The sequence below is a fragment of the Opisthocomus hoazin genome, chromosome 18 (genome assembly GCF_030867145.1).
Source record: "Opisthocomus hoazin isolate bOpiHoa1 chromosome 18, bOpiHoa1.hap1, whole genome shotgun sequence".
Classification (NCBI taxonomy): domain Eukaryota; kingdom Metazoa; phylum Chordata; class Aves; order Opisthocomiformes; family Opisthocomidae; genus Opisthocomus; species Opisthocomus hoazin.
This window is the reverse complement of record NC_134431.1, coordinates 4,122,846-4,148,035: the sequence shown is the minus strand read 5'-3', so window position 1 is coordinate 4,148,035 and position 25,190 is coordinate 4,122,846. Positions and strand designations below refer to the sequence as shown.

Genomic DNA, 25,190 nt, shown 5'->3' with positions numbered 1-25,190 from the left:
TCTTCCGCCGCTCCGTTTCCTCGCTGCCGCGTGCAGGAAGATGCAAAAAGCAGCCGCGGAGATGCCGGTTCGTTAACAGCCGAGAAAGTTCCCAGAAAGTTCGCTTGCTTTTTCTCATAAATAAATCATTTGCTGTTAAAACAACATTCAGGCTGGGGAGGGGGGATTGTTCATTAAGGAACATCAAGTCAATAGGCGGCTGATGAGAACCTGTCTCCGCTGAGTGGGAGAGTGGGGGATGGAAACATTGTGTTTTCCTGTTAGGCTGTGAATGATAAAGAATTAAAGAATAATTCTCAAGAAATTAGTCATGGCCAGCCATTAATGAGCATCTCGGTAACACACTAATGAGCTGGCTTCAGATGCCTGTAAAAAAGGACTTTAATTAGATTAATACATGTAGCATTGTCCACAGCCCAGTAGGTAATCATCAGGTTCTGCACCAGTGGGATTACGGATGACATTCTCTTTAATTGCTGTTTCCTTTTCATTTTCTTTCCTTCTTTTTTTCTTTTAAAGATTCTTTCCTCTAAAGAATTTTGTTTCTGTTCTCGAACATAACCTAAATGTTATCCATGGAATTCTGCATCTGAAAGTGCTGCCAGACTGAGCTTATCTGATTCAATTGACCTTTAAAATTTATTTTGCTGCTGTCAAAAAGAGTGTTAGTCTGTGCACGAGAGGACTCTAAGACGATTAGAAGCAGAGACTCCCGAAAAGCCTACTTGTTGCATCTTCTGCAATCAAAGGATGATTCCAGTTTTTTTGTGGTTTTTTTTTTTTTTTTTAAAGAGAAAAATGCCTGAATTTTAAAAATATTTTCATGGAAAAGCAAAGTCTGGAAAGGTTCCATGCGAATGGGGAGTCCGTGTTCAAGCAAAGAGCTGCTGAGGAGCTCCTGCTCGTGGGGTGAAGCCCAGGCAGCTGATCCCTGTAGGCTCCTGAAGATGCCCTGATTCTTGGTTCCAGCACAGTACTGCTGGTGGGGTTTCTTTTTTGGCCCCATGTGCTGTCAGGACTCTTGTCGTGATTTAAATGCGGCGTTGTTACCATGGGAGTGGAACCCTGCCACGGCCGATCCCTGCCTGAAAGTCCTGACCCGGGCACGGCGGACAGCCTTGTTTTCCAAGGAGTTCAGCTCTGAACCGAAGGGCAGGACGGAGGGTCGGGGTGCTTTGGGTGCTCCTTGCTGTCACATCGCGTTGCTGGTGGGACAGCTGTTGTCTGTCTTGGCCCAAGGACTTTGACTTTGTCAAGCAGATGGCAGGAGACACTGCCTCCAAAGCCAGGGTAGATGAATGACCCCACGGTGAGGAGCAGGCGAGGTGCACACCTCCGGCGCCTGCCTTACGGGAGCCGCGTCCCACCCCGCAGGGAGCCCCGTCAGCTCCAGCGTGGCCGCCCGTGGGTGTGCAGGGAGCTGGGCGGCGTGCGGAGGGTGCTCCAGATGCCTGGAGATGGGCAGGGTGGGGAGCAGGGCTGCTGCGGGGGCTGCTCGGATGGATGGCAGTTTCCAGGCATAGGTCAGCCCTTTATCACACTTACGAGGAAGGATTTAAGACTCTAATGAACAGATTTTTAAGCTTTCTGCAGGCATGAATAATATGTAGGACAGCTGGTTATGAGCCACAGCTATAAACTGTGTGCTGACCTGATAGACTTTGTAACCATTGTACCTTTAACAGCTGATTAAATGCTTATTAAAACAGCAATTGATTATTTATTTCTCCTTTATGAAGGATTTACCAGTTGCACTGAAATTTAAATCAGAGCCAGGTTTTCAAAGGATTGGCAGGGTTTCTCCAGTTTGAAATGACTTGTTGTTTTAATTAAAAATTAAAAAAGGAGTCTATCTCTCTGCATTGCAAGGTGGGTAGTTGCAGGAAGATGATGAGGGAGCTAATTCTGTTCACACTGCTGTGTGCTCAGCAACCACCCGTCAGGGCACCAGCACCCTGCATCAGACAGGAGCAAACCCCAGATTTGTGGAGGTACCACTCAAAAGTCCTGTGTCCAGTTCTGGGCTCCCCAGTTCAAGAAAGATGAGGAGCTACTGGAGAGAGTCCAGCGGAGGGCTACGAGGATGAGGAGGGGACTGGAGCATCTCTCCTACGAGGAAAGGCTGAGGGAGCTGGGCTTGTTCAGCCTGGAGAAGAGAAGGCTGCGAGGGGACCTTATAAATGCTTACAAATATCTGCAGGGTGGGTGTCAGGAGGACGGGCCCAGACTCTTTTCAGTGGTGCCCAGTGACAGGACAAGGGGCAATGGGCACAAAGTGAAGCAGAGGAAGTTCCATCTGAATGTGAGGAAGAACTTCTTCCCTCTGAGGGTGACGGAGCCCTGGCCCAGGCTGCCCAGGGAGGCTGTGGAGTCTCCTTCTCTGGAGATATTCCAGACCCACCTGGCCGCGGTGCTGTGCAGCCTGCTCTGGGTGACCCTGCTTGGGCAGGGGGGTTGGGCTGGGTGACCCACAGAGGTCCCTTCCAGCCCCGAACATTCTGTGATTCTGTGAAAACCAGAGAGGTTCAGGAAATGACTTCGGCCTCACACACCATCGTCTGGCACAGAGGCACCAGCCTGCCGGAGGGGGGGGGTGGGGGGGTGGGGGGGGGTTGCAGATGTCCCCACACTTGCAGGTCCCGCTGCTTCAGCAACAGGGGACATAGCCAATGTGCAGTGGTGACGGTGTGCTGCCCGGCGCGGCGCTGGGGGGGGATGTGCTGTTGTAAAAATTCACAGTGCGTCAGACTTGGCATAGTGAGATGGATCAAGGGGACGGAGTCAGCCCCTCCTGCCAGGGCCCTGCGGAACGCAGCACTCGGCATCTGCCGCAAGCTGATGGTGTCGGTCTGGATTATTTGCTGACGTCCTGCAGCAAATGTGCTTTAACGAACCAGCCTTGGCTGATGTTTTCTCTCCCTCCCATGCGGAAGCTTTGCTTCTTCCTCTGTAGAGCCCAGCCGTGCGGGGTGGGTGCAGCCTCCATCTAAGCAGGGGTGAAGGAGACGGGGGGTGGGCAGCAGGTACCCCCTGCTTCGCCCACCCCATGGATTGAGACCTGAGTGCTGGGTGGAGAGCAGGCGATGAGGCCGGGTTAGGCATACGGCTGTGACCCTGAGCTCCCAGGAGCTTCCAGCGTGCTTGCAAAGGCAGCGGCTGCCGGGTGCTGTCCCGGGAGCTGGCGTGGTGCGGACGCATCGCCACGTGTGTCCTGACCGGCCGGCCACATCCACAGCTGTTACAGCGGCATTGCCTCAGGTGTTGGCACCATTGCATTCTACCAAGGAAAACACGATGCTCAGGGTGGAAACTGGGCTGAAACTGGGCTCGCTGCCTAAGCCTGCAGAGCCTGCGTGCTCAGGAGGAGGAGAAGTGTCCTCAGGCAGAGATTTCTCCTCACAGCAAAAATGTCTGGGGGGCTGTGGGGATGCACAGTGGGCTGCGAGGCGGCATCGGTGCCAACCCTGAGGGGGTGGCATGGATACGGAGGGTGGATGGGGCTGGGTGCCAGCGGGGAGTCCCAGCCTGGGGCTTGGCCCTGGGGTGCCTACGAGATGGTGAGCGGGAGCCAGGTCAGTGATTGCCGCCGCCAAAGCCTGAGCCTGGACAGGTCTGGGCTGACTCGTCTGCAACGTGGAGCCCTGGGAAGCGTTTGGAAAAATTCACATGTCCTGTGCAAGGAGCCTCTTGTCTGATGGGTGATGGGACAGCTCAAAACAGCACTCGAGAGACCCGAGGACCCGCTCTGCCTGCAGCAGAAGTAGCCTCCCTTACTGGGCTGTGCTCAGTTGCACTTCACGGGGCGGGGGGGGGGGGGAAGATTTGCAAAGGGAACCCGCAGCTTCGTGACAAGCTGGTCTGACTCCTGCTGAGCTGATCTCCAGCTTTCCAGCCCTTCCAGCTCGCTCAGCATAGCGGAGGTTTCCCCAAAAGACAGCCCTGGTCCTGCAGAACTAGTCTAAAAATTGTGACATCTTTATCCCTTTTTTTTTAATAACTTGCTGGTCCCTTAACAATCACGTTTGGGAGAATTGAAGCTGTTTTCCCCAGAAAACACAAGTTTCCTTCCAGTTTATTCTATTTATTGAAGCACACACCAGCACAAAGGGTCTTTCCACTCTCCGGGAGGAGGGCTGAGCCCCTCCGGGTTGCTGTGCAGGACGTGCCGGGGACTCAGAAGTTATTAAAAAAATTGTGGGGTTTGTGCTGGTTATTAAACTAACGCTTCGGAGCTTGGCTCTGGTGTGTGGGGACTCACCAGCAAATTGCTCACCGCTCTCTGGGGAGGAGTGATTGGCACCGGGGGTGGCAGGGACTTGGCTTTTAAATGCTCGTGCGTTGCTGTGCTGGCGATGGGGCTGCGGCACTGCAGGCAGTGGAGTCCCTCTGTCTGGTAACTGGCTGTGTTTCTTTTTAAAACTGCATTTTTTTGGCAAAAAGGACTGTTTTAGTCAGAAATCCCTCAGAGCCAAGTGTCTGGGTTGCTCGCTGCCTGAAGCGAGATGCTCACCGTGTGACAGCCGTGCCAACTGATTTGTGCTAGGGCAGGCTAACTGCCCTGAGCCTCCGTAAAAATCACCGCGAGCAAGTGGGAAGAAAGATGTACGGACATTAAAGGTTTGGGACAAGAGCAGGGACTCCAAAAAGCAGTGAGGTGGTGCAGAACGGGATTTTGTCCTACGTGAGAGTATGCGAGATGGTTAAAGAAGACGCGGGTAGGGGGGTCCAACTCTCACCGAAGCTGTGGTATCCATCACACCTGCTAGCAAGACGCAGGTTTGCTGGGGCTTTTTTCAGCACCCCAGATGCCAAATTCTCCCCAAACCTGGCGAGGAGCGGGTTTGGCCCCTCACCCCGTGCCAGAGGTCCCCGCAGGATGGCTTCGTTTGTCATCTGGCTCCCAGTGGAAAGCCACCGAGTTGGGAAAACTTGTTGCTGGACAGAGATGGGGATGGGATGAAAAATTGCATCTCCCCTCTTGTGAACAAGCATGATAAGAGAAGAATAACAGCTCGGCTGCCTGTTGCCGTCACGCTGAAATAAAGAGCGCTTTCTGCGGGAGAGAGTGGTGGGGCTCGGTGGTTTTTCTTTGCCACCGCCTTCTTTGACAGTTCGCCGCCAAGACTGGGGCCCCTGGGCTTTTCAGACACCTGGCTCTCAATTAAACAGCTAATCTGTCAGGCAAGGCACTTAAAACAGGGAGGAAAAATAGCTTATCGAGTAAACCAGCTCTGGCCTCGGGCTGTTACCGGATTGAATATCAATATTTTGAAGGGATTCCTGAACGTTGGCGGCAGCAGGGACCGTGACATTGTTTCCAGCCGTGCTGTCCGAGGAAGACAGGACAAGTGCTGGTGGGGACGGGACTTGTCGCTGGGCATCCGTGCACCTCCGAGCACTGCAGCGTCCGGACCGGGGCCACACGCGGGCAGGCGCGGCCACTCCTCGAGTGCGGGAGCTCAGAGCGGTCCTCACCACCTCTGGGAGACGGCGCAGGGGCTGCTTGGCTCTTTGGGGCACAAAGCTCCATTAATCACAGAATCACAGACTGGCAGGGGTTGGAAGGGCCCTCTGTGGGTCACCCAGTCCAACCCCCTGCCGAAGCAGGGTCACCCAGAGCAGGCTGCACAGCACCGTGTCCAGGCGGGGCTGGAATATCTCCAGAGAAGGAGACTCCACAGCCTCCCTGGGCAGCCTGGGCCAGGGCTCCGTCACCCTCAGAGGGAAGAAGTTCTTCCTCGTGTTTGGCTGGAACTTCCTCTGCTTCAGTTTGTGCCCATTGCCCCTTGTCCTGTCGCTGGGCACCACTGGAAAGAGCTTGGCCCCGTCCTCCTGACACCCACCCTGCAGATATTTGTAGGCATTTCTAAGGTCCTCTCTCAGCCTTTTTTTCAGGCTGAACAAGCCCAGCTCCCTCAGCCTTTCCTCATAGGAGAGATGCTCCAGTCCCCTCCTCATCGTCGTGGCCCTCCGCTGGACTCTCTCCAGTATCTCCTCATCTTTCTTGAACTGGGGAGCCCAGAACTGGACACAGTGCTCCAGATGGGGCCTCACCAGGGCAGAGTAGAGGTGAAAGAGAACCTCCCTCGACCTGCTGGCCACACTCCTCTTGATGCACCCCAGAAGGACCCCTTTATACATTCATTTGTCTATGCCCAAGTATTGTTACTAGTTGTATTTTGTCTTGTTCTCTTTTCCAACTCAGGTCTGTCTTGTTGCGATTATGGTTTGGGGGATGAAAGGTGAAATAATAGCTGTGAAAATGCATCTGCAGAAGACAGTGTAGTTATTAGAATATTAATCTATAACCAGTGATAGGTGTCCCTGCTGTGTGTATTTTTGTGATCACATATATCACAAAGATGCTCTGCTCTGACTCATGCCCGCTGGTTTCTACCTGGCCTATCGGTGGCTGGAGAAGACACTGTCCTTCCTAGCACCGCGCTGGCGAGCTGCGTTGTTTCACGTGGCTGACGCTGTGCTGGATTTAATCTGGGCACCACGCAGGGCGCTCTGCTGGAACGCAGTTAGGTGGAGTATGAAATATTAATACGCGATGATGAAAATGTCCTTTCCGGTTGCTGTAAGAAGGGGGCCAAGAAGCGATGCGTAATGAATGTTGTGTGTAAGAAGATACCTGAAATGCCAGGGACAGAGAAGGCAAGGGAGGCTGCTTTCTCCAGGCGCTGCCGGGCTTGCGTGGGGACAGCAGAAGAGCTCTTTGCACGGGGTGAACACCCAGAGCTGGCTGTTTCATAAGCTGCTAAATGAGAGCCACGCAGGCCGCTTGTTAGATGGAGAACATCACTGATGGTGCCTGAAATCTCAGAGGGATGCTGTGCTAGAAGCCCAGAGTTCAGCTCCCCAGCCTCGGACGCTGCTCCCTGCCCAAGGCCTGCTCCCTGCCTGGGCTGGGACCGCGGTCAGTGGGCGGATGGCACTGGGAGAGCATCCCATCCGCAGAGACGTCGGGATCTCGCTGGCTTCCTCCCAGGTCTCTCCCAGCGGCATGGCTGTCACCTTGCCTGACCTTGAGTTTGCCATCTGGTGTCCCCATCCCCTCAGCTGTCAGCCACAGGCACGTCTCCTGCGCAAACCTGCGGTGTCCCGAGATGGCCCCGATGCGCAGAGCCACTGGGGCTTCCACCAGGCAGCCGAGGGAAGGGCTCTACCGAGGGAGGGCTTACGCGGAGCTTCCCACTCCGTCACCGGTCCCCACAATGGGCAGTGAAAGTGGGGTCTCCCATCTCCAGCTTGTACAGCCACGGGCTTTATCAGGTTGGGGGGAACCAGCATTCCAGGTGGGGAGGAGAGGAGACAGTGCAGGGGACAAGCACACGCTGGTTCAACTGCAAGAACCTTGGGGGAGGTGTCACAGGAGCCAGGACAAGGAGGGTGCAAGGTGGGGTGAGGGAGCAGGGACCTGGGAGAGATGCAGGTTCCCCTACATCCCTGCATCTCCACGGTGGCCAAGGTCATGCCTGGGGAGATGCCTTAGGAGATGTCCTTCTCCAAGTGAAGATCCGTCTGGTGCCTTAGTGCCCACCTCAGAAACGTGTCATCTTCATCCAAAACAAACCCACGGAGTGGAGGATCCAGCGACAGCAGCAGAGCTGGTTCACGCTGTACCCGCTGAGAGAGGGCAGCCCACTAGATTTTGGGGGAAAACACATGATTTGTGCCCCCACACACCTCCATCCTACCCAAATCCTCCAGCCAGCCCTTGTTATTCCCATGTAGGGAGGCAGCTTAACCCACATCCCTCCCACAGAGGCTAAAGGAGCTCAGCGTCCTGCAGTAATTGGTCTTTGCAGCTGCAAACAGCTGGTCAGAGATTCAGACTGTTGTAAATAACACACTTCTGGGCTCGCTGGAATTGGGGAAGGGTTTGGGCAAACAGCAGCCTGGGGTTCACCTGAGCTGGGGCTTGGGGTAGCAGCAGTAAGACTCCTCAGAGATGGGGTAGGAAAACAGAGACAGGAATATACTTTATTTGAGCGCAGTATTTTATTCTGAGGAAGAGAGCAGTCCTCCTGCCTGCCTGCGGCTGGGCCAGACCTGGAAATGGTATGGCCAAATTTGACCAACCTACTCACTTTCAGTCGCAAAGTGTGTGGCCAAGGAGAGGACATGGGTGATGTCTGCCTTGACTTCAGGAAGGCTTTTGACGTGATCTCCCACAGCATCCTGGCATCCAAGGTGGGACACGGTAGGGCGGATGGGTGGCCTCCAAGAGCAGTGCAAGCTGGGTGGTGGGGCTCCAAGGGAGTGATAAGGGCTGGTAATCTGCCTGGAGTCCAGCTGTGAGAGGAGTTCCGCTGGGGACGGGGCATGGGGGAAAGGAGGGCCATGGGTGGGTAGCAAAATGAGTTGGGGACTTGCATAAACTCTGGCAGATAAGCCAGGATGGAAAAGTGGGAGTGCATCGTCTGGAGGTGAAGCAGCTAAGTGGGGCCAAGGATGTCCGTGTGACAATGTGGGCAACAGAGGTACCAGGGCAGATTTACCCTGAAGTAGAAAATAAGGGCATAAGGAACTGGAAACTCCAGGAGCTACCAGGTTTAAAGGCACATGATGTCTTGCAGCATCGCTGAAACCCCAGGGCAGGGAGAGCCATGGGTTCGCGAAGGCTTGGACGTGTCCGTGGGTACCAAGACCATGCAGAGCTACCTGGAGACAGGTGTCCTACACGTGTGCAGGCTTCCTGAAGGTCCTGCACAGCCTCAACTGGTTTAAGATGGAGATTTCCTGGGGACTGGCCGTCTTGCAACAGCCTCCAGACGGACTTTGTGCAGATACTCGGGAGTTCTAAGAAATGAGTCCGGGTACCCAGAGGGACAGAATGGCTGGAAATGGCCTTGGCTTTTCCTCTGTTTCTCCAGCTCTGCACCAGAATTGGGGACAGTTTCCTCTGTGAACATCTTCTAGACTGCACTGCAAAAAGATGTTAAAATAAGTAGCATTAAGCAAATGCTCTTACAGAGGCTGGAACTTCGAGCAACCTGATGAGGCTGGGCACCACTTGCCAAAGATGTGAAGATTTAATTCACTTAGATTCCTTTAAAAGTCCTGTCCTTTGGGTTTTTTTCCCAGTGTTTTTAGGAACACTGTGCTGCCAGGAATTACTTAAAAGGAAAAAAAAAAAAGCCTCTGCGTTTTTAATCTGTAAGGGTCAAAGGGAAAATCTAACGAGCCAGACTCAGACAAAGTCTGGCTTCTTTTTGATTGGATTTAGCAGGGAAATCTTTTCCAGCCTCAGTGGTGGGGTAACAGAGTCACAGGGGTCAGAGCCGGACGAGATGCCTTGTGCCGTCGCGTCCTGCCCCTGCTCCGCACGGAGGATCAGCCTTGCCGGGTACCTCCAGCACGCTGTATGGTCTGGCTTTACGTGAACAAGGAATCGAGTGTCCGGTCCTTGGTGCTCTGAAAATTGAAAAGGCGGCGCTCTGGATGTGGTCACGCGTCTGTTCAGAGCTCGTTGATCGCAGTTGGTGTTCAGATGCTGCGGGTCGGGGCGGGTCGGGCTGCGGGCACCGTCTGCGTGCAGGGCTGGGCGAGCCTCCTCGTTGTCTCTTTGCCTCTGTGCTGGGCTGAAGTTTCACATCCTGGCGATACAGAGCTGTCGGCAGCGAGCCCCAGCACTTGTCTGTGTGGGTAGAAGGTACCCTCAGGCAAAATGGGACTGTGGGCAGACACGGCCCCCCCGGGTGTCCTGAGGCTCCACTGGAAGGAGATCCATCACCCAGGAAGCCAGAATGGGGCTCACCTGGCAACGGGGTGAGATCGGCAGAATGAAGGTATCCCCCAAACAGGTTTAGGGGCAGACAGGAGCAACCAGAGGTTTGACGTCCTGCGTGGAAGCTCTGTGCAGGAGAAGACAGGGAAGAAATAGGACTTGGGTTCTGTGAGACTCTTGGGCAAAACCCCAGAAAGCCCATCAGGAAACGTCACAGCTTTTCCCAGGCCTCTGCCTGTCTAGCAAGGAGGAAAGGCTGGCTGTGTGGTTTAGGGCTCAGCAGAGCCAGAGCATCACGCGCTGCCGGTGTCAGTGCCCTGGGAAGGCTGGGCTGTGGGTGAGCTGAGCCTGTCGGGGCTTGGGGACCAGGTCCACAGGAGCTGCATCCACGCCGCTGGGCAGCTGCCACCATCGCCACCTCGGACCAAGCTTCTCAGACACACTTGGGCTTTGAGCACAGAGAGCCAAAGCCTGGAGGCCACCTGCAAGAGGAGTTCCTCTGGGGACTGGGGCTGGGGGAAAGGAGGGCCGTGGGTGGGTAGCAAAATGAGCTGGGGACTTGCATAAACTCTGGCAGATAAGCAAGGATGGAGAAGTGGGAGTGCATCGTCTAGAGGGGAAGGAGCTGGGTGGGACCGAGGATGTGCTTTGGCTCTGCCCAGTGCAAGGCAGACGCTGGGGCTGCTGGGGGGGACACCGTGCCCGGCGGTAGTAGCGCGGCCCCAGTGCGAGGCAGTGGGCTCGGTGACTGCCTTGGGGTTGTGGACACCCCGGTGGCATTGCCCAGGGTGCTGGGAGTGCCTGCTGGCACTGCTGGGAGGGGCTGGGGAAGAGCTGCACCACCAGGTGCGTCGCAGAATACCTTCCACGGCTCTGAGCTGACCTCTCGCAGGGAGATACCGCGCGCTATGTGTGCGACACGCAACAGCGATCCCAAAGCATCCCCTCTGTTTCTGGAAGGTGAAAATCCAACTGGTGTCTTTGGACAGCTGTGGTTTTTGCTGTGACAATGTGAGCAGGCAGCGTAGGGCAGCCAGGTTAGCTTTAATTTCACACAGTTTTCAGCCCTGCCCCTGGCTCCTCTTTGTCCTTCAGAGGTGAAGCCTGTTCTCAGGGGCTGCCCATGAAATACCCCAGGCAAGAAGCCCAGGGGAGCACGCCTTGCAGCTCTGGGCAGCGGGCTGGAGTGGCTCCCAGCTGGTGGCTTAGTGATTCCCAAGCTAACAGTGACACCTCCTGTTTGCACAAAATTCAGCTCGAAGCCCAGCGTGTACGTGTGCAGGCGGGCAGCAGAGCGCAGATATCAGATAGGAGCACGTGGGCTGCTCCGCCGCTTAAATCTCTTCATTTGCATCCAGAAAACTCAAATCCTCTTCCATCTGCCAGCGCGGATCCGCGGGGACGAGTCTGTCCCTGTGCGTGGTGAGGGCTGGCCTGGGCTGGGGGATGCTCAGAGCTGGACAGGAACCAAGGTGCTGAATGCAAACTGCTTTAAAAATAGCCATCCTTTGAATTCTAATGAAGCAATTAAGTATGGAGAGGTAAAAGCTTTCCTATAATAGCATTAAAGCTTTTACTTACATGTAAAACATATTTAAATCTTGTTTTGTCCCCTAAAATCAACCACCCAGAGTGTCAGCCTGATAAATAGGTTTCCAGCACAAGTTTTGCGCTGGCTGCAGTGTTCCCCTCCCAGCACCCAGGGGCTCTCTGGAGATGAGGTCCCCCCAGCCGTGACTAGCTGAAGCTGAGGAGCTGGTTCCCTCGCTCCAGGCTGGCCGGGAGATTTGTCCGCCACCCCTTTTTGTAAGACTCCAGCAATTCCCTTGCACGCCGTCCTGACTCCCGATCTCTTCATTCAGGTGTTCAAGATGTCATTGAAGGTGCAGACGAGCAACATCACGAACAAAAATGACCCCAAGTCCATCAATTCCAGAGTCTTCATTGGCAATCTCAACACAGCCGTGGTCAAGAAGTCGGATGTGGAGACCATTTTCTCCAAGTACGGCCGAGTGGTGGGCTGCTCCGTTCACAAGGGCTACGCCTTCGTACAGTACTCCAACGAGAGGCACGCGCGTGCGGCTGTCCTGGGTGAGAACGGGCGTGTGCTGGCTGGCCAGACCCTTGGTAAGTCTTTTCTTAAGCCATTTTAGGTGTCCGGGTGCAACGGGGGTTGGTTGCTCTCTAGGAGATGGCCAAGGGATGGCCAATCCAGGTCAAACCGGGACATCGATCTGCAGGTTGGGGTCAGGTCCAATGATGGGGAGCGTGTCAGACGCAACCCAGTGATGCCCAAGCAGGTCCACAGTGACAGGGCAGGTCTGGGGCCAGGCTGGGGAGTCAGCCAGTGGGTCGGGATCAGCAGGGTCTGTGGCCAGGCACAAGCATGGCTGTGCAGAGCTGGAGACCAGCACTCCTACCACCCAGCTCAGGCAGGGGCTGAAGGCTCCCGGTTCCCGTGTGGGTGGGGGTCAGCAGTGCGGCTGGTCATGGCCAGTCAGGCATGTTAGCACCCTCAGGGCTGTGATGCTGAGGCCCAAAAACTCATGTTACAGGCTGCAATTGTAGAAGCTACAACACAGTTCTGCGTCATCCCATGTCCTTGTCCGTGATCTGGTGGGGAAGAACACCGTCAAGAGAGGTGACACTGTAGCTCAGACCAGCTCAGACGAACTTTAGCCAGCTGATGCTAAATGAGAGAACTTCCCCACCAGACACGTGAAAGTCTCTCGTCTGCACTGCTCTGTGATAAGAAATAAGAAACAAAGCCAGGCCAGCTGCTCCCAGCTGCATCCTTGTTTTGCAGATTGCTCTGAAGTGTCACATGCTGGGAAGCTCTTGTCACCAGCTCTAAGCTGAGAATTGGAACTAGAGGCAGTATTTTAATGAAAAATTGTGATTTCCAAGCCTGCTGCAGGCAGTGGTCATTGGGCACCCAGGAAAGCCGTTTGCAGCCCATTCCCACCCTGATTCTGGCCCAGCAGTCTGAAATAAAAAGTTGCGTGTTAGATCTGACCCTGAAGACAGTGTGCTGTTTCCATTCGTGGTCTATTCAAATACCAGAAGCTTCTTTTCACTTCTTCTCTGCTCCAGAGAGTGGAGCTGCAGACCGAGGGGAAGCGCCGTGTGCCAGGGATGTCCCAGCCCAGGCATCGCCCGTGTGTGCAGAGTCCCTGAATGTGACAGAGAGGGCCTCGGGGAGAAAGGGGGCTCCTTGGGATGCTCCAGGCAGACGCAGGAGATGCAGCTAAGAGACAGACAACACTTGCCCACTTAGCTGAAGAGAAAGATGAAAGGTTTACCGGGATAGGAACATCTTACTCTCCTCTCAGTGCTGGTCTCAGAGGTCTGTCACGCCAGCAAGACGAAAGGATGATATTATAACTGGGAATCATATATATGTAGTGAGTGAGGTGCGAATTCGGCTCCCTTTCATCTGCCTTCCCTGTATGGGCCTGTCTTACTACGGAAGAGCTCAGCAGGCTTTCCTCTGCTGTTGCTGGACTGGTATAAACGTGGGGATGATCCGCTTTCAGGAGAATCCAGGAGAGAAAAAGAGCTGAACAATGTGGTTAGAAAATGCCTTTGAACAAAACAAAGTAGAAAGTCCCCCCCTAAAAATGAGGAGGTGACGGCCCCACAGGGATGTGGAGAGGAAGGACAGGGTGGGACGGGCAGGGGACATGGCCGACCCGTTGCTGAAGAGACTGTCGCTGCTTCTTTTCGTGGGCAGGGTTTGGGGGGTCCTTTGGGGTGACGGTAAAACTTCCCTCCCCGGGCGGGCCGCAGGGAGGTGGGCTGCTTTCTGCCCTGCCAGCTCCAGCCGGTGACTTTGGCAGGGTACATCCACGCGAAGCTGTGGAAGAGCTGCGAGCCATGGCTGCCGGGCAAACGGCCGCGTTGGCGTGGCAGGAGCTCGGGGGGGATCACCGCCGGCACGGTGGGCAGCGTGGCTGAGGGCAGTGCCCGGGGCAGGGGCAGAGTACCCCCAGCCTGCCCAGGGCAGCAGCTTGCTGACAGCGCAAAGCCGCCCGTCCCCGGTGCCGGCGGGTGCTCCCTCAGCAGGACGGCGTCCCTGTCCGAACCCAGAGACGCTCTGGCATGGTCGACTGAAACTGCCTTTCCTGCCTCAGCAGGAGAATTTGCACCAACGTTTACGAAATGTTGTGGCAAAGCATCGTAGTCTTGCAGGTGCCGTGAGTGCTGTGCCTGACTCGGCGGAGTGGACACGTAGTCTAAGGACCTTCTATCTCCCCCCGCATCTCCAGGCTCTTGCACCTCCTTCTAACAGACCGTGGAAAATCTGGTCCTTGCAGAAACCCTGCGGTCAGTGACTCCGGCTCTCGGTGGTACTTGCCGCTCCAGGAGCACAGCTCCGTGGGGCAGTTACCCGCACCGGTGGGGGCAGGAGGGTTCACCCTCCGTCTGCTCCGAGTGCCAGTGAGGATTTGCAGGTAACATTTTCCAGCACAGACCAGACTGAAGGAGCAAAGCAGCAGCGTCTTTCTAGCTCGCATCTCCCAGCTAAGGTCAGCTCTCAAGCTAAGTGATCTGGTAGCATTTCTTCCATTTTTTCTGTTTTTTCTTCTTCCTTTGTCACCAGATATGCAAACAATCAAGCTTGCAGTTTAATTGATCAGCAAGATGCTGAATGCATCACAAAATGGAGGTGTGTGAAACCATGGCTGTAGCCCATCATGTGCTGGGACATGGACTGCTCTGCCAGCCAGGTCCCGGCAACCTCTGTGCTCTCTCCAGAGGCTCCCAGACATCCCAGTCGTTGCAGGAGGCAGAAGCTCTGCACTGGAAGCTGGATCCACACCACAGCCTGACACTACCATGTTAGCTAGAGAAAGCACGACCTCCACTTTTAGTGTGGGCAAAGGTGCCTGGGATAGATCCCACCACGGGGTGGGCGGATGGATGCAGCGATGAAGAGGAGGGAACCCGAATGGCAACGGGACGCAAAATGTGTCCCGGCTGATGTGCATGCTGAGCTCTTGTCTCTCCTTGTTCGCTGTCAGGGGAATCCCGAGGGATCTGACTGCTCATCACCGCTATCGGTTGAAAGTATGGATTTCCTGGTCTGCGTGCCATGCCCCGATAAAGGCTCCCCAGTGCTATTTCTAGCAGCGTGTACCAGCAAATTGAGCTAATTATTGCCATTACCCACCATCGGGCTTTCGTTGCGTCTCCCTTGAAGGGTGTTAATCAGCGTGGGGCTGTCATTAGCTCTTCATTTCACAAGCACAGTGACTGGCAGCTGGCAAGATGTACCCTGACAGCAAAAAGAGTTCATGACAAGGGAACTGGAGCTGAACAGGGATGCGTTCTGAGACACACCAAGGAAGCATTCATTCCTCTCTTCCTTTGCAGCAGACAGCATTGCCGGAAGCATTGCGATACTCAACAGACTCAGAAAGGCAACTGCACGTGTAATGGTCACACTGGCAAGAGTTGTGTTAAGGGTGGGTGTCAGGAGGACGGGCCCAGACTCTTTTCAGTGGTGCCCAGCGACAGGACAAGGGGCAATGGGCACAAACTGAAGCAGAGGAAGTTCCAGCTGAACACGAGGAAGAACTTCTTCCCTCTGATGGTGATGGAGCCCTGCCCAGGCTGCCCAGGGAGCTCTTCTCTGGAGATATTCCAGACCCTCCTGGACGCGGTGCTGTGCAGCCTGCTGTAGGTGACCCTGCTTCAGCAGGGGGTTGGACTGGGTGACCCACAGAGGGCCCTGCCAACCCCGACCATTCTGTGATTCTGTGATTCTGTGTGACCTGTCCTGTGGCCATGCGCGTCCTTGCTCACATTCAGGCTCGACGCTCTTCTGCATTCCCCTGAGCAGCTGAGTATGGGAGGATGGAGGGTGAAAGGCAGCAAGGAAAGCACAGCTCTGATCTGAACGTGCCTCCAGAGGAACAGTCAGGGTAGTGGCTGAGCGACACCCTAATGCCACGCTCGTTATGCGTGCTTATAAAGAGGTTGAGCTCCCGCTTGAGTAGGAATGCTGTCTCTTCCTAGACCCTAAAAGGCAGTCGGAGGAATTGCACAGCAGGACGTTTGGGCGGTGGGAGCATGTCCGTGCTCCTTGGAGCCGCGTCCAACGTGTGCAGCCCGTGCTCCTCCTCTTCGGGTTTCCGCAGTGCTGCAGCTTCCTTGTGCTCCTGAAGACCATTTTCTTGGTTAGTCATGAAGTCAGCACCCTGTTCACTTTGGATCACTCTTTATTTTGATGGTGAGCGGACCAGCCTGTCCACATTTCTCCATAAAGCCCCTTCATGCAGCACAAAATAAGCAACAATTAGTAAGCTTAAACCTGCTGAGTTTCATGGCATGTCCTGCGAGTCCTCAAGAGGTGAGAACTTAAACACCCCAGCTGCCAGGCCCAGGTCCATAAACCCTGCAACCCAAATCCACCTGCACCTCCGAGGCTGTAACTCGTGCCACCAGCTTAGCACAGGGACCAGTGCTGGGGGGCAGCCCCTGTCCAGCCAGTGCAAATGGTCCGTGTAAGGATGTCCTATCCTGCTTGGCTCCGATCTGGCATGCCCAGAGGTCTGACAACTGTCAGACAGAAAGGACATGAAGGACAGAAAAAGTTGAGGGCTGACTGGAGAAGTCAGCGGGGAATTTGCTCACTCCTGGGCCAAGAAACAAAGAGGGGGTGAGGCCTCCTGCTCCCAACAGCTCGTCTCTCTGCGGTTCTGGGGCCACACTCAGCGTTAGATTGCCACGCTCTCGGCAGCCTCCATGAAATTGGCTGTATCACTTTATTCTCACATCAAGAGCATGTTTGGCACTGGGTCCGAGGAGAGAAGTGTCCTCGGTGGATTAGAAGAGCTCATTCTCACCTCCCCTGGTAGAAGATGCTCCTCCGAGGTGGGCTGGGGTGGCTGCAGGCGTGTGCCTGCACCCCGTGCAGCTTTGAACGCAGCCCAGGCCACAGCGATGCCCACAGCGATGCCCGGCTGGCTCGTGCTTAGCATTTATTTTTATTCTAGAAGGAGCAAGGGATAAATTGTTAGCAGTTAGCAGTGTGCAGCAGTTTTATGTATTGTCCGTGCCTCATCGTTACAGCACCAAGTTCTCCTGAGAAGCCTGTCCTGAGTTTCTGTGTGGGGGTTAGACCATGTGCAGGGTGGTGACTTCAAAGATAAGCGGTTAGCAGCTTTGTAAAGGAAAAGGAGGAGGCTTGCCGGGTACAAGAATCTATTTGCCTACTTGTGGATGTCCAGCAGGGCCCTGGACATGCTAAAAGCAGGTGGGAATGTGGTGGGAGGTGTGGAGGAGTTTGTTTCTGCTGGTGGTAATGTGCGGAAAGCAGACTCCACAACTGTAAGATTGTAAAGTTTATTTGTTTATTTGGCGCTGGGCAGCACGGGGTGTAGTCCCACCAAAGTCGTGCACGCCGAGCAGCAACGTGTCTCTTCAATTTATACAATCAAATATTACACATGCATTAGATTTCCCAGTACACCTATACATATGCATCTATCCTCATTGCATATCAAAATTAGTTCCAAGAAATAATTTCCATATACTCCTCCGAGTTGCACTTGCGCAGTGCGTCCTAGTGGTGGTCGTCGGGGGTCCCAAGATGAAGGCCCATCCTCTTCATCACGGTGTCCGCTGATTGACCTTTGTTTCTGTCAAACTCAGTTCTCTCCTGGCTCCCGTCCATACAGCAGGGTCGGTCTTGACCGGTTCTAGGCGACTCCCAGCCCCTATCAGGAACTGACCCCTTTGGATGGAGATGCAAGACTCTCTGCTTCAGTTAATTTAGACAATAGATAAGCACTATCAGTTTTTTAAATGCACAGCAACCATTAGGTAATGCCACTTGTATTAAAATCCCTTTTAACCCCATCCTTCAGTGGCAGGGCTGTGCACAGCCTCGCGTGCTGCGTGGTGAGCTGTGGCTCCCGGGGAGCGTGGTCGTGCGGTGTCACAGCTGCGTGTCCATTCGTTGCAGATATCAACATGGCCGGGGAACCTAAACCCAACAGACCTAAAGGGCTGAAGAGAGCAGCCTCCGCGTTGTACAGGTAGGTCTCCACCGCCCCTCCTCCCGGCAGCAGGGTCTCCGGGCTGGTATTTGCCTTCCGGCTGGGGCTGATTTTCACACCCCCCAGGCTGCTGCCCCGGGGGGTGCAGCCCTGAACCACTGCTGCACATTCAGATCTTCTGAAGCTCCCATGGGCTTCTTGGCCTTTGCGGTGGCCCTCAGTGGTGGGCTACAAGGAGGGAGAGCCAGCAAGAGGCATCAGTGGCACACCCAAGGTTGGCCAACACACGTGGCACTGTGGGACCCTGCCTGGGCACGGCCCAGCCTGTGAACGGTGTTGGACCTGGAGATGGTGGGAGAAAGGCGGGCAGAGTTCTTGAAAGGCGTGTAACAAGAGGAGCGCTCCTCTCCAGCCCCAGCTTCTCCAACTGGGGAATAGGAGTGGGGTGCAGTGGCACGTGTTGGGGGAGAACAGGAAACAGGGACCATCTAGGGAAAGACACTGGAGAAAAGGGCAAGAGAAGAATGACAGAGAAAGGGAGAGAAGAAAGGAAGAAAGTGGGAAGCCCGTGGGGCAGCAGATGGAGGTGGATCTAGGAGGTGGCCGAGGGAATCCCCAAGGGAGCCTGCACTGCAGAGCAGTGACCAAGGGATCCAGGGAACGGGAGGGACAAGTGGGACATGGAGTAGGTCCGTGGGAGATGTTGGGTGGTACGGATGTCAGAGTGAGCCTGCAGTGCCTAAGCTCCAGAGACTTTTATCAAGATTTCCACAAGAAGGGAAGATTTTCATTTAAGCCCCAGAGTCTGGAATTTTGGAAGTATGGGAGAAACTCATTAAGTTCTTGCTCCTGAGGCTGCAGAAGGGAAAATTTGAAGAGGTATTTGGAGACTGCCCTGCAGGTTTCATGAAGCCAAAAACTAATAACAAGATCCCCAAATGTGTTTTATTTATAAATTCTCATTATTTTTATGCCAGTCTCATGGTGTGGAGGCTGGGGCACTGAGTCAGGGTTTAGAAGGTCTGGTGTTGGGAATAAAAGACTAAAATTAGTGTCAGGGTTGTAGGTGCGTGTAATAAAAAAGGAAATCATGGAAGAACTGTAGATTTTTCTACAAAAAGCAAAAAAAAGTGAGAGAGATGAAGATAAATGAAAAAAGCAGTGATTCAGGCTCAGCCATGTAGTCCAACACCAGTGTGCTGCGAAATGTCAAACCCCAGTGGTGGCAACGCTCTGCTGGCGTAGACAACCCCCCCCGAGCCTCAGCAGCCCTCCCACCCCCACCTCCAAGGTGTCTGTTGGGACCTGCCCCGAGACTCTCAGCTGAGCTCCTCCTTTGCAGCTTTCACCAGGGAGATTTTCCCCCTCCCCGCCTTGGACCAGCTTGGCCCTTCACCAGAGCTCGGCCCTCTGGGTTCTCAGCGGGTACCGGGCGTGGGGACGTGGGCTCTCTGCGCATTACCCACGCTGATGTGTGGAAATAGAGGTGACATGAATCTTTCTATTTAGCTGCACGTATACTACATACGTGGTGCTGGTAGCCAGAATGCACACCAGTTCATTCCATACATCTTGCAATAAAGAACATTTCGTTTAGACTTCATCCGTGCCTTGACCGCTAATCCATTTCTGCTGAAATGGCCAATATTTCAGACTTCCAGGCTGCCATGTAGCTGAAGAGAGGGCGAACAAGAGATGTTTGCTTCCTCGCACAAACACGGGTATGCTAAAATATGGGCCAGAGAACTACACTGCTCTGAGCTTCAGCGATATTTCATCCCAGATTGGTGACAGATTTAAACTTTGCCATCTGGACTCGCAGAACGTACGATATCTCATGGAAAGCAGGGAATCCAGGTTTGCAGTGAGCCGTTGTTACAGCTTCCCTAACCATCATAAATTCTTCTAAATGTTAGACTTCAAAAATCACAACACTATAATTTACAGAAATGCTGCATTAAACACATAAGATTATTTTTTCAAAGGTTTGGTTTTACTTTGCTTCACTCCAAGTCAGTATGAGAGGGTCAAGGGGGGGGAAGGGAAGGGAAGGGAAGGGAAGGGAAGGGAAGGGAAGGGAAGGGAAGGGAAGGGAAGGGAAGGGAAGGGAAGGGAAGGGAAGGGAAGGGAAGGGAAGGGAAGGGAAGGGAAGGGAAGGGAAATCTCATTTTGAACATAGAGGAAGCAACAATCTTGACAGACTTACTTGATCCACCAGCCCAGGGAGGATATCTGGGTGTATAACAGAAATCTTTTGGGATGTGACCTCCCATCTACCTCCAACAGGGAAAACATACACCCAGGCTCATGCCATCATAAATTTTCTCATGTTTCTCCACAAAAGCGACCTTCACTTAATATAAAACCTTGCTGTCATCACTGCTGTCCCCTGATGTCTCCAGATCTTCAGGGACTCCTTCCCTCTGACTGACAGTTGCCAGAGCATCCCTTTGCTCCTGGAAAGTCCACGGGTGCTCGTGCCTGGCACCCCGGTCACCGCTGCTGATTGCAGACGTGCCTGGAGATACTGCAGATGCGTTAGTGAGGAGAGATGGAAAATGAACTTGGGTTTTGACCGTGTCCCCCAGGTATTCACGTACTATGCCTCAAAACCTTTTGCCTTCTGGCAGTAGTTTTTTTCCCTGCATAGCGAGTGTCTGGACAGGACTGCAGTCCAGACGTGGCAGTCTGGGCCACGTTCGGGTCGGTGCCAGTGATCCTGCTGCGCTGCGAGTTGGCTGCTTGTGGCGGTGGGCTGGGAAGGGAAGGTGGCTCTGCCCCGGGGCAGTGGGGTCTGCCGGTGCTGCACTTGACCTTTGGAAGCACAAATCTCTGCCCTTCCCCGTAATGCTGGTGCTGTTGTTGCTCTGTAGCCAAGAGGACAGTGAGGACAGCCTAAGCGAGAACTGCAGGAGCAGTCGAGTGCCTGGCAGCTCAGTGGCCCAAGGAGTTGTCTCGGCCATAGTGACAGACACAAACCACCGCTGACTCATTTTCGCAGTCTACAGATGCGAGTGGATGTTGTCCCTCCAGCTCAGCTGGCATTCGTGTCCCCTGTTATACCCATGACGATCCCTGCAGAAAGCTGGTGTCGACCCGTCGCTAAACAGATCCACTCCTCCCACCTCTTGGCAGCGGTGCTGGAAGCGCCGACGGCCCAGCAAGCCCTGGTGCCAAATCCACGTGGACAGGGCTGAGAAACAGCCCCGGGGCAGAGGAGGAAGCGAGCGATGGTACCCGAACCCAGCAGACCCAGTGCCGGCAGTAGGGATGTGCCCGCTGTCCCAGCCTGCAGCAGCCCTCCTGCAGCCCCAGCGGCTTGGAAATGCCGGGCTCCCTTCCCACCTTTCTCTCCCGGCTCGCTGCTACCTCGGCTGTTTGCAGGAGGAAGCAATCTCACACCAGATACACAAGATCTTAAAAGCTTGCTCTTTGATCAATGCCAGGTTCTCCAAGTAGCTTTCCAGCGGGTATTATTTCTGCTGCTGCAGTAATTAAGGTTGCGCAGCCGTTAGTGGAAGGGTGCGAGCTGAGCACGACGTGCCGCTTGTGATTATCGGTGCGGGGCTGTCAGCCAGTAATTAAAAGCGCAGCTGCTCAAATGTACATTTGCTGTTCAGGTGCACGCTCAGAAATGGCACCACACATGTAATGCAAAGGCAGCACGTACAAACAATTGCCCTTCAATTATGAATATTTGGATTTTGAGCCTTTGTGGGTCATTAATAAATGTTATTTAATTACTAAAGAAAAACAAAGCAGAAGAAATGCATCAGGAGGTGGAAGCATCGTGTTACTTGACACGGCCTTCCAGCCTTCTGCTGCCTTTCCCTCCTGATTGTCCCTGCTTTATTTTTAAAGGGCGCAATGTCACCGACTGATTGAAAAATGGCAAAAATTATTCCTGTACACAAAAGAAGCCCTGCCAGGTCAGTGAAGGATGATCCATCAGTCTCAAGAAGGTTTGTCCTACGTGCAGTGAAATTTTCAGGCACACAGTGTCCAGATAAATCACCCACGCTAAGGCACTTGCTTTTTACTAGGTTTTTTTTCTGCATTCATGTTGGAAGACCTGCCTTTTGCTCAACGCCTGACTTCCAAGGATGTTGATAAAGGCATCCAGCCACTACCTTGCTGGCATCGTCTGTAAAGGCCTGACCTGACTGGCATGTTATAGCAGCATCATACAGTCACAGACTTCCAAAAATCCCTTATTCCAGCCTGCTGCCTTGCTTGAGGGCTGTCTCGAGGCTAGCAGGTACTGAAAGTGGTCCTGCCAGAGGCTGAGAGCAGAGTATCAGCCATCCCGCACCGCACTGGCGGCGGATTCAGCTCACGTGAGTTCAGCCCTCTGTGCTCTCAAGGGTTTTCTGTGGTCTGGTTGTCTGGACTCCCCTTTCTGCTTGCTGGCTAAAAAAGCAGTTCTTCACCTGATAGTATGTTAGATGTCTGCCTTTGGATGTGATGTACCATGACCAATGGTTTTAAACCAAAAGAGAGCAGATTTAGACTAGATAGAAAGAAGAAATTTTTATGAGGGTGGTGAAACCCTGGCACAGGTTGCCCAGAGAGGTGGGAGAATGCCCCATCCCTGGGAACATCCAAGGTCAGGGTGGACGGGGCTCTGAGCAACCTGATCTGGTTGAAGGTGTCCCTGTTCATTGTAGGGTGTTTGGATTAAATGGCCTCTAAAGGTCCCTTCCAACCCAACCCATTCTATAACTCTATGATTTTGTGACCTGGAACTGCCTCTTTCCCCCCTGTCTTCAATTTATCCCTTTGCTTTCCCAGTGTCTGAAGCCAAGTGAGATGAATCCCACTGTTTTGGGGAGGTCAGAACCAGCTCCCCAGGATGATTATTCCCCTAATTACTTTTGAAACGGGTGGAAGTGTCTCCAGTCCCCTGAAGATTCGCGACCAGAGCAGGAGTACCCCACCACCACCCCCTTGCTTTTCAGCTGCAAGTATTAGTAGATGCTCTTGCATCCGCTGCCCTGCAGATCAGGCACGTTGTAAGCCAGCACCTCTGATTCTGTAAACAGGGTGCAAAACTGGGCCAGTAGGGATTTCCACCAGAGAAATGCAGGGCGGCCCAGCTTTGCTCACCCATTCCCTACTGCAAATAGAATAATAACATTTGCAGTGTTTATTAGCCACTTCATATACCAAACTGCTGGTTTGACTAGTCTTGTAAAAGGCTTAGGGTGTCACCTGAGGTTTTAGGCTTCTCCATCCTTCTCCAGTCCACACCAGATTGGATCTACAGGTACTTCAGGCCAGGCTTGGTCCTGTTGGTGCTGTAGCGGAGCCCAGGAGTGAGGCAGAGGTGCCCAGATGTCACAGGGCAGGGTCGGTGATGGAGGTGGAGATGCAGATGGAGATGGAGATGGAGGTGGAGATGGAGGTGGAGATGGAGATGGAGGTGGAGGGTGCCCACCCCGTTCAGGGCTTTATTCCTTGTTCCTAGATGCCCTCGCCCGGGACAGCGCTGACAGCAGCAGGGCAATGCACATGCGATGGGGTTGGAGCTGCAGCTCCTCACCATCCCATCTCTCCAGGGAGCTGGCCATGCGCTGAGCCCACGGTGTCCATGGCTCTACCACCGGGCCTCCCACCAGGGAGTGAAGGCTTGGAAGAAAAGCCGGCTCAGACCAGGAGCATGACTAGAGTGAGAAGAAAGGAGTGCAGGCGTTTCAACATTTTGCCAAATGCCCCCAAGTTTTGTGTTGTTCATGAGCGAATGGTCTAAAGCTCTGTCCCGGTCTCCACGCCACAGCAAGCTTCCCAGCAAGAGCAACAGCCCACGGAGGGAGGTTTTGCCATGAATAAAAACACCGCTTTATCCTATTCAGAGTCCTTGAGCCGCTGGAAGATGCCACGGTCTTCTCTTGCTTGTGGCTACAGAAAGCATTGGCTCCAGGGCATTGCTGGATCTAGGCAGAAGCAGTTCACCAGACCCTGTCAGGACTGGCATATATTGCAAAATTCCAGCAGTTTTGTTCAAGTTGCATCTAAGGAAAAAAAAAAAAAAGGACAAAAAATGAAGAGGGGGAGTCTGACGGCGTAGAAGCATCCTAGTTCAATTTTCCTTTCAAATTACTTCCTATTTCGATTGTATTCTGTGTTTATTGGATTCAAACAGAGCTGGAGTCAAACAACCTTGGTGATCAAAATAGATTGGCAGGCTGAGGGGAGCTATTTTCTTGGAGATTTTCTGTATTTCCAGGTTCCATCCCAGGTTAGAGTGAAAATCAAGTTACCAGTCACAAAAATCTCCATGAGAATACATTTCCTCGTTCTGCACTGCCCACCTCCTCAGCCATACGAACAGGCTGGTTAGATTCCAGCAAGAGCTGACGTGGTAGGAATTGCCTTTCCCTTTCGATTCAGATGAACACAGAAGGGAATACAAACAGCTCATGCAGTGGTTGGGACAGGAGGCTGCCATGATACTCGTCTCTCTTCTGTGAGCCCAGCAGAAACATCTACAGGTCAGGTCAGAAGGGAAGGATGCCAAGGCTGAAAAGATGTTGAAAATCATCTATGCTGAGACTGTCAGCAAACTGGCAATTTTTCATCACGCAATTTAATTTGGAAGGCTTATGGCAACAACACCTCCAGAGTCACAGCTCCCCCCGCCCCGCCACTGCGTGATGAGCCTGTCTCCAGCATCCAGGCCAGCCGTGGATGCCGTGGTTAGCAGCTGCTCAGAGATACGGGCCAGCTTTATAAAACACCTCCTTGCTTGAAGTCACCGTGGCAGTGCATGATGCCAGTGAGGCAGTAGGTGCAAACGCTGTCTTGTTGCCCTTCACCTCTTGCACCAACTGTCCTTGGCCCCAGAGGAGCCCTGGTGTCTCCAGCCATCCAGAGCGTACTTCAGATCCCCTCAGGCATAGGCTGAGTCTCCATATGCTGCCCCAGGCTTCTGGGGAACCCAAGGAGCATCCAAGGAGCAGGGAAAAAAAACATTTAAGAAACCAGCCAGTTATTGAAACTAAACCACTGGGGGTGAAACCCAGTGCCAGCATAGGCAGGACAGGCATGTTGGGTCAAGCCTGGGATTTCTGCTCCAAACCATGCTTCCCACCGGCTGTCCCAGCCAGCCACGCATTCTTCTTGTCACTTCTTACCTAAGGTACAGGACACCCAGTTTGCTCTCGGCTACATACTTCAGCGCTCATCCTTGCCTCTCCCGATGGCCCAGTTTCTCCTGGCTCAGAGTTCTTCCCTCTCCCCATCACTCTCTCTTTCTTCCCATTAGACTTTCTTTTTTTTTGTAAGCCACTTCAAATGGCTTTGCGATGCAGGACAGAATCTTGTCTTTCAAGGGCTGCAGTACCCATTCTCTCAGACCAGAGAGGAGGGGACATCAGCGTAACTTCGTATTTAGCCAGCGTTAATTCAGCCGGCAGCACACCAGGGATCCAGATGCTGTGTTCAGCTGG

The 25,190-nt window shown here is 53.7% G+C and overlaps 1 protein-coding gene across 2 annotated transcripts in view; it reads left to right on the top strand.

Annotated features, from left to right (window-relative positions):
• RALY (RALY heterogeneous nuclear ribonucleoprotein) overlaps positions 1-25,190 on the top strand; it is a 142,308-nt gene that overhangs the window by 105,843 nt on the left and 11,275 nt on the right. For both annotated transcript variants that reach the window (XM_075438790.1, XM_075438791.1), the window contains 2 exons: positions 11,599-11,863; positions 17,709-17,781. In XM_075438790.1, coding sequence (XP_075294905.1) covers positions 11,599-11,863; positions 17,709-17,781 — 338 coding nt within the window. The remainder of the gene's footprint in view (positions 1-11,598; positions 11,864-17,708; positions 17,782-25,190) is intronic.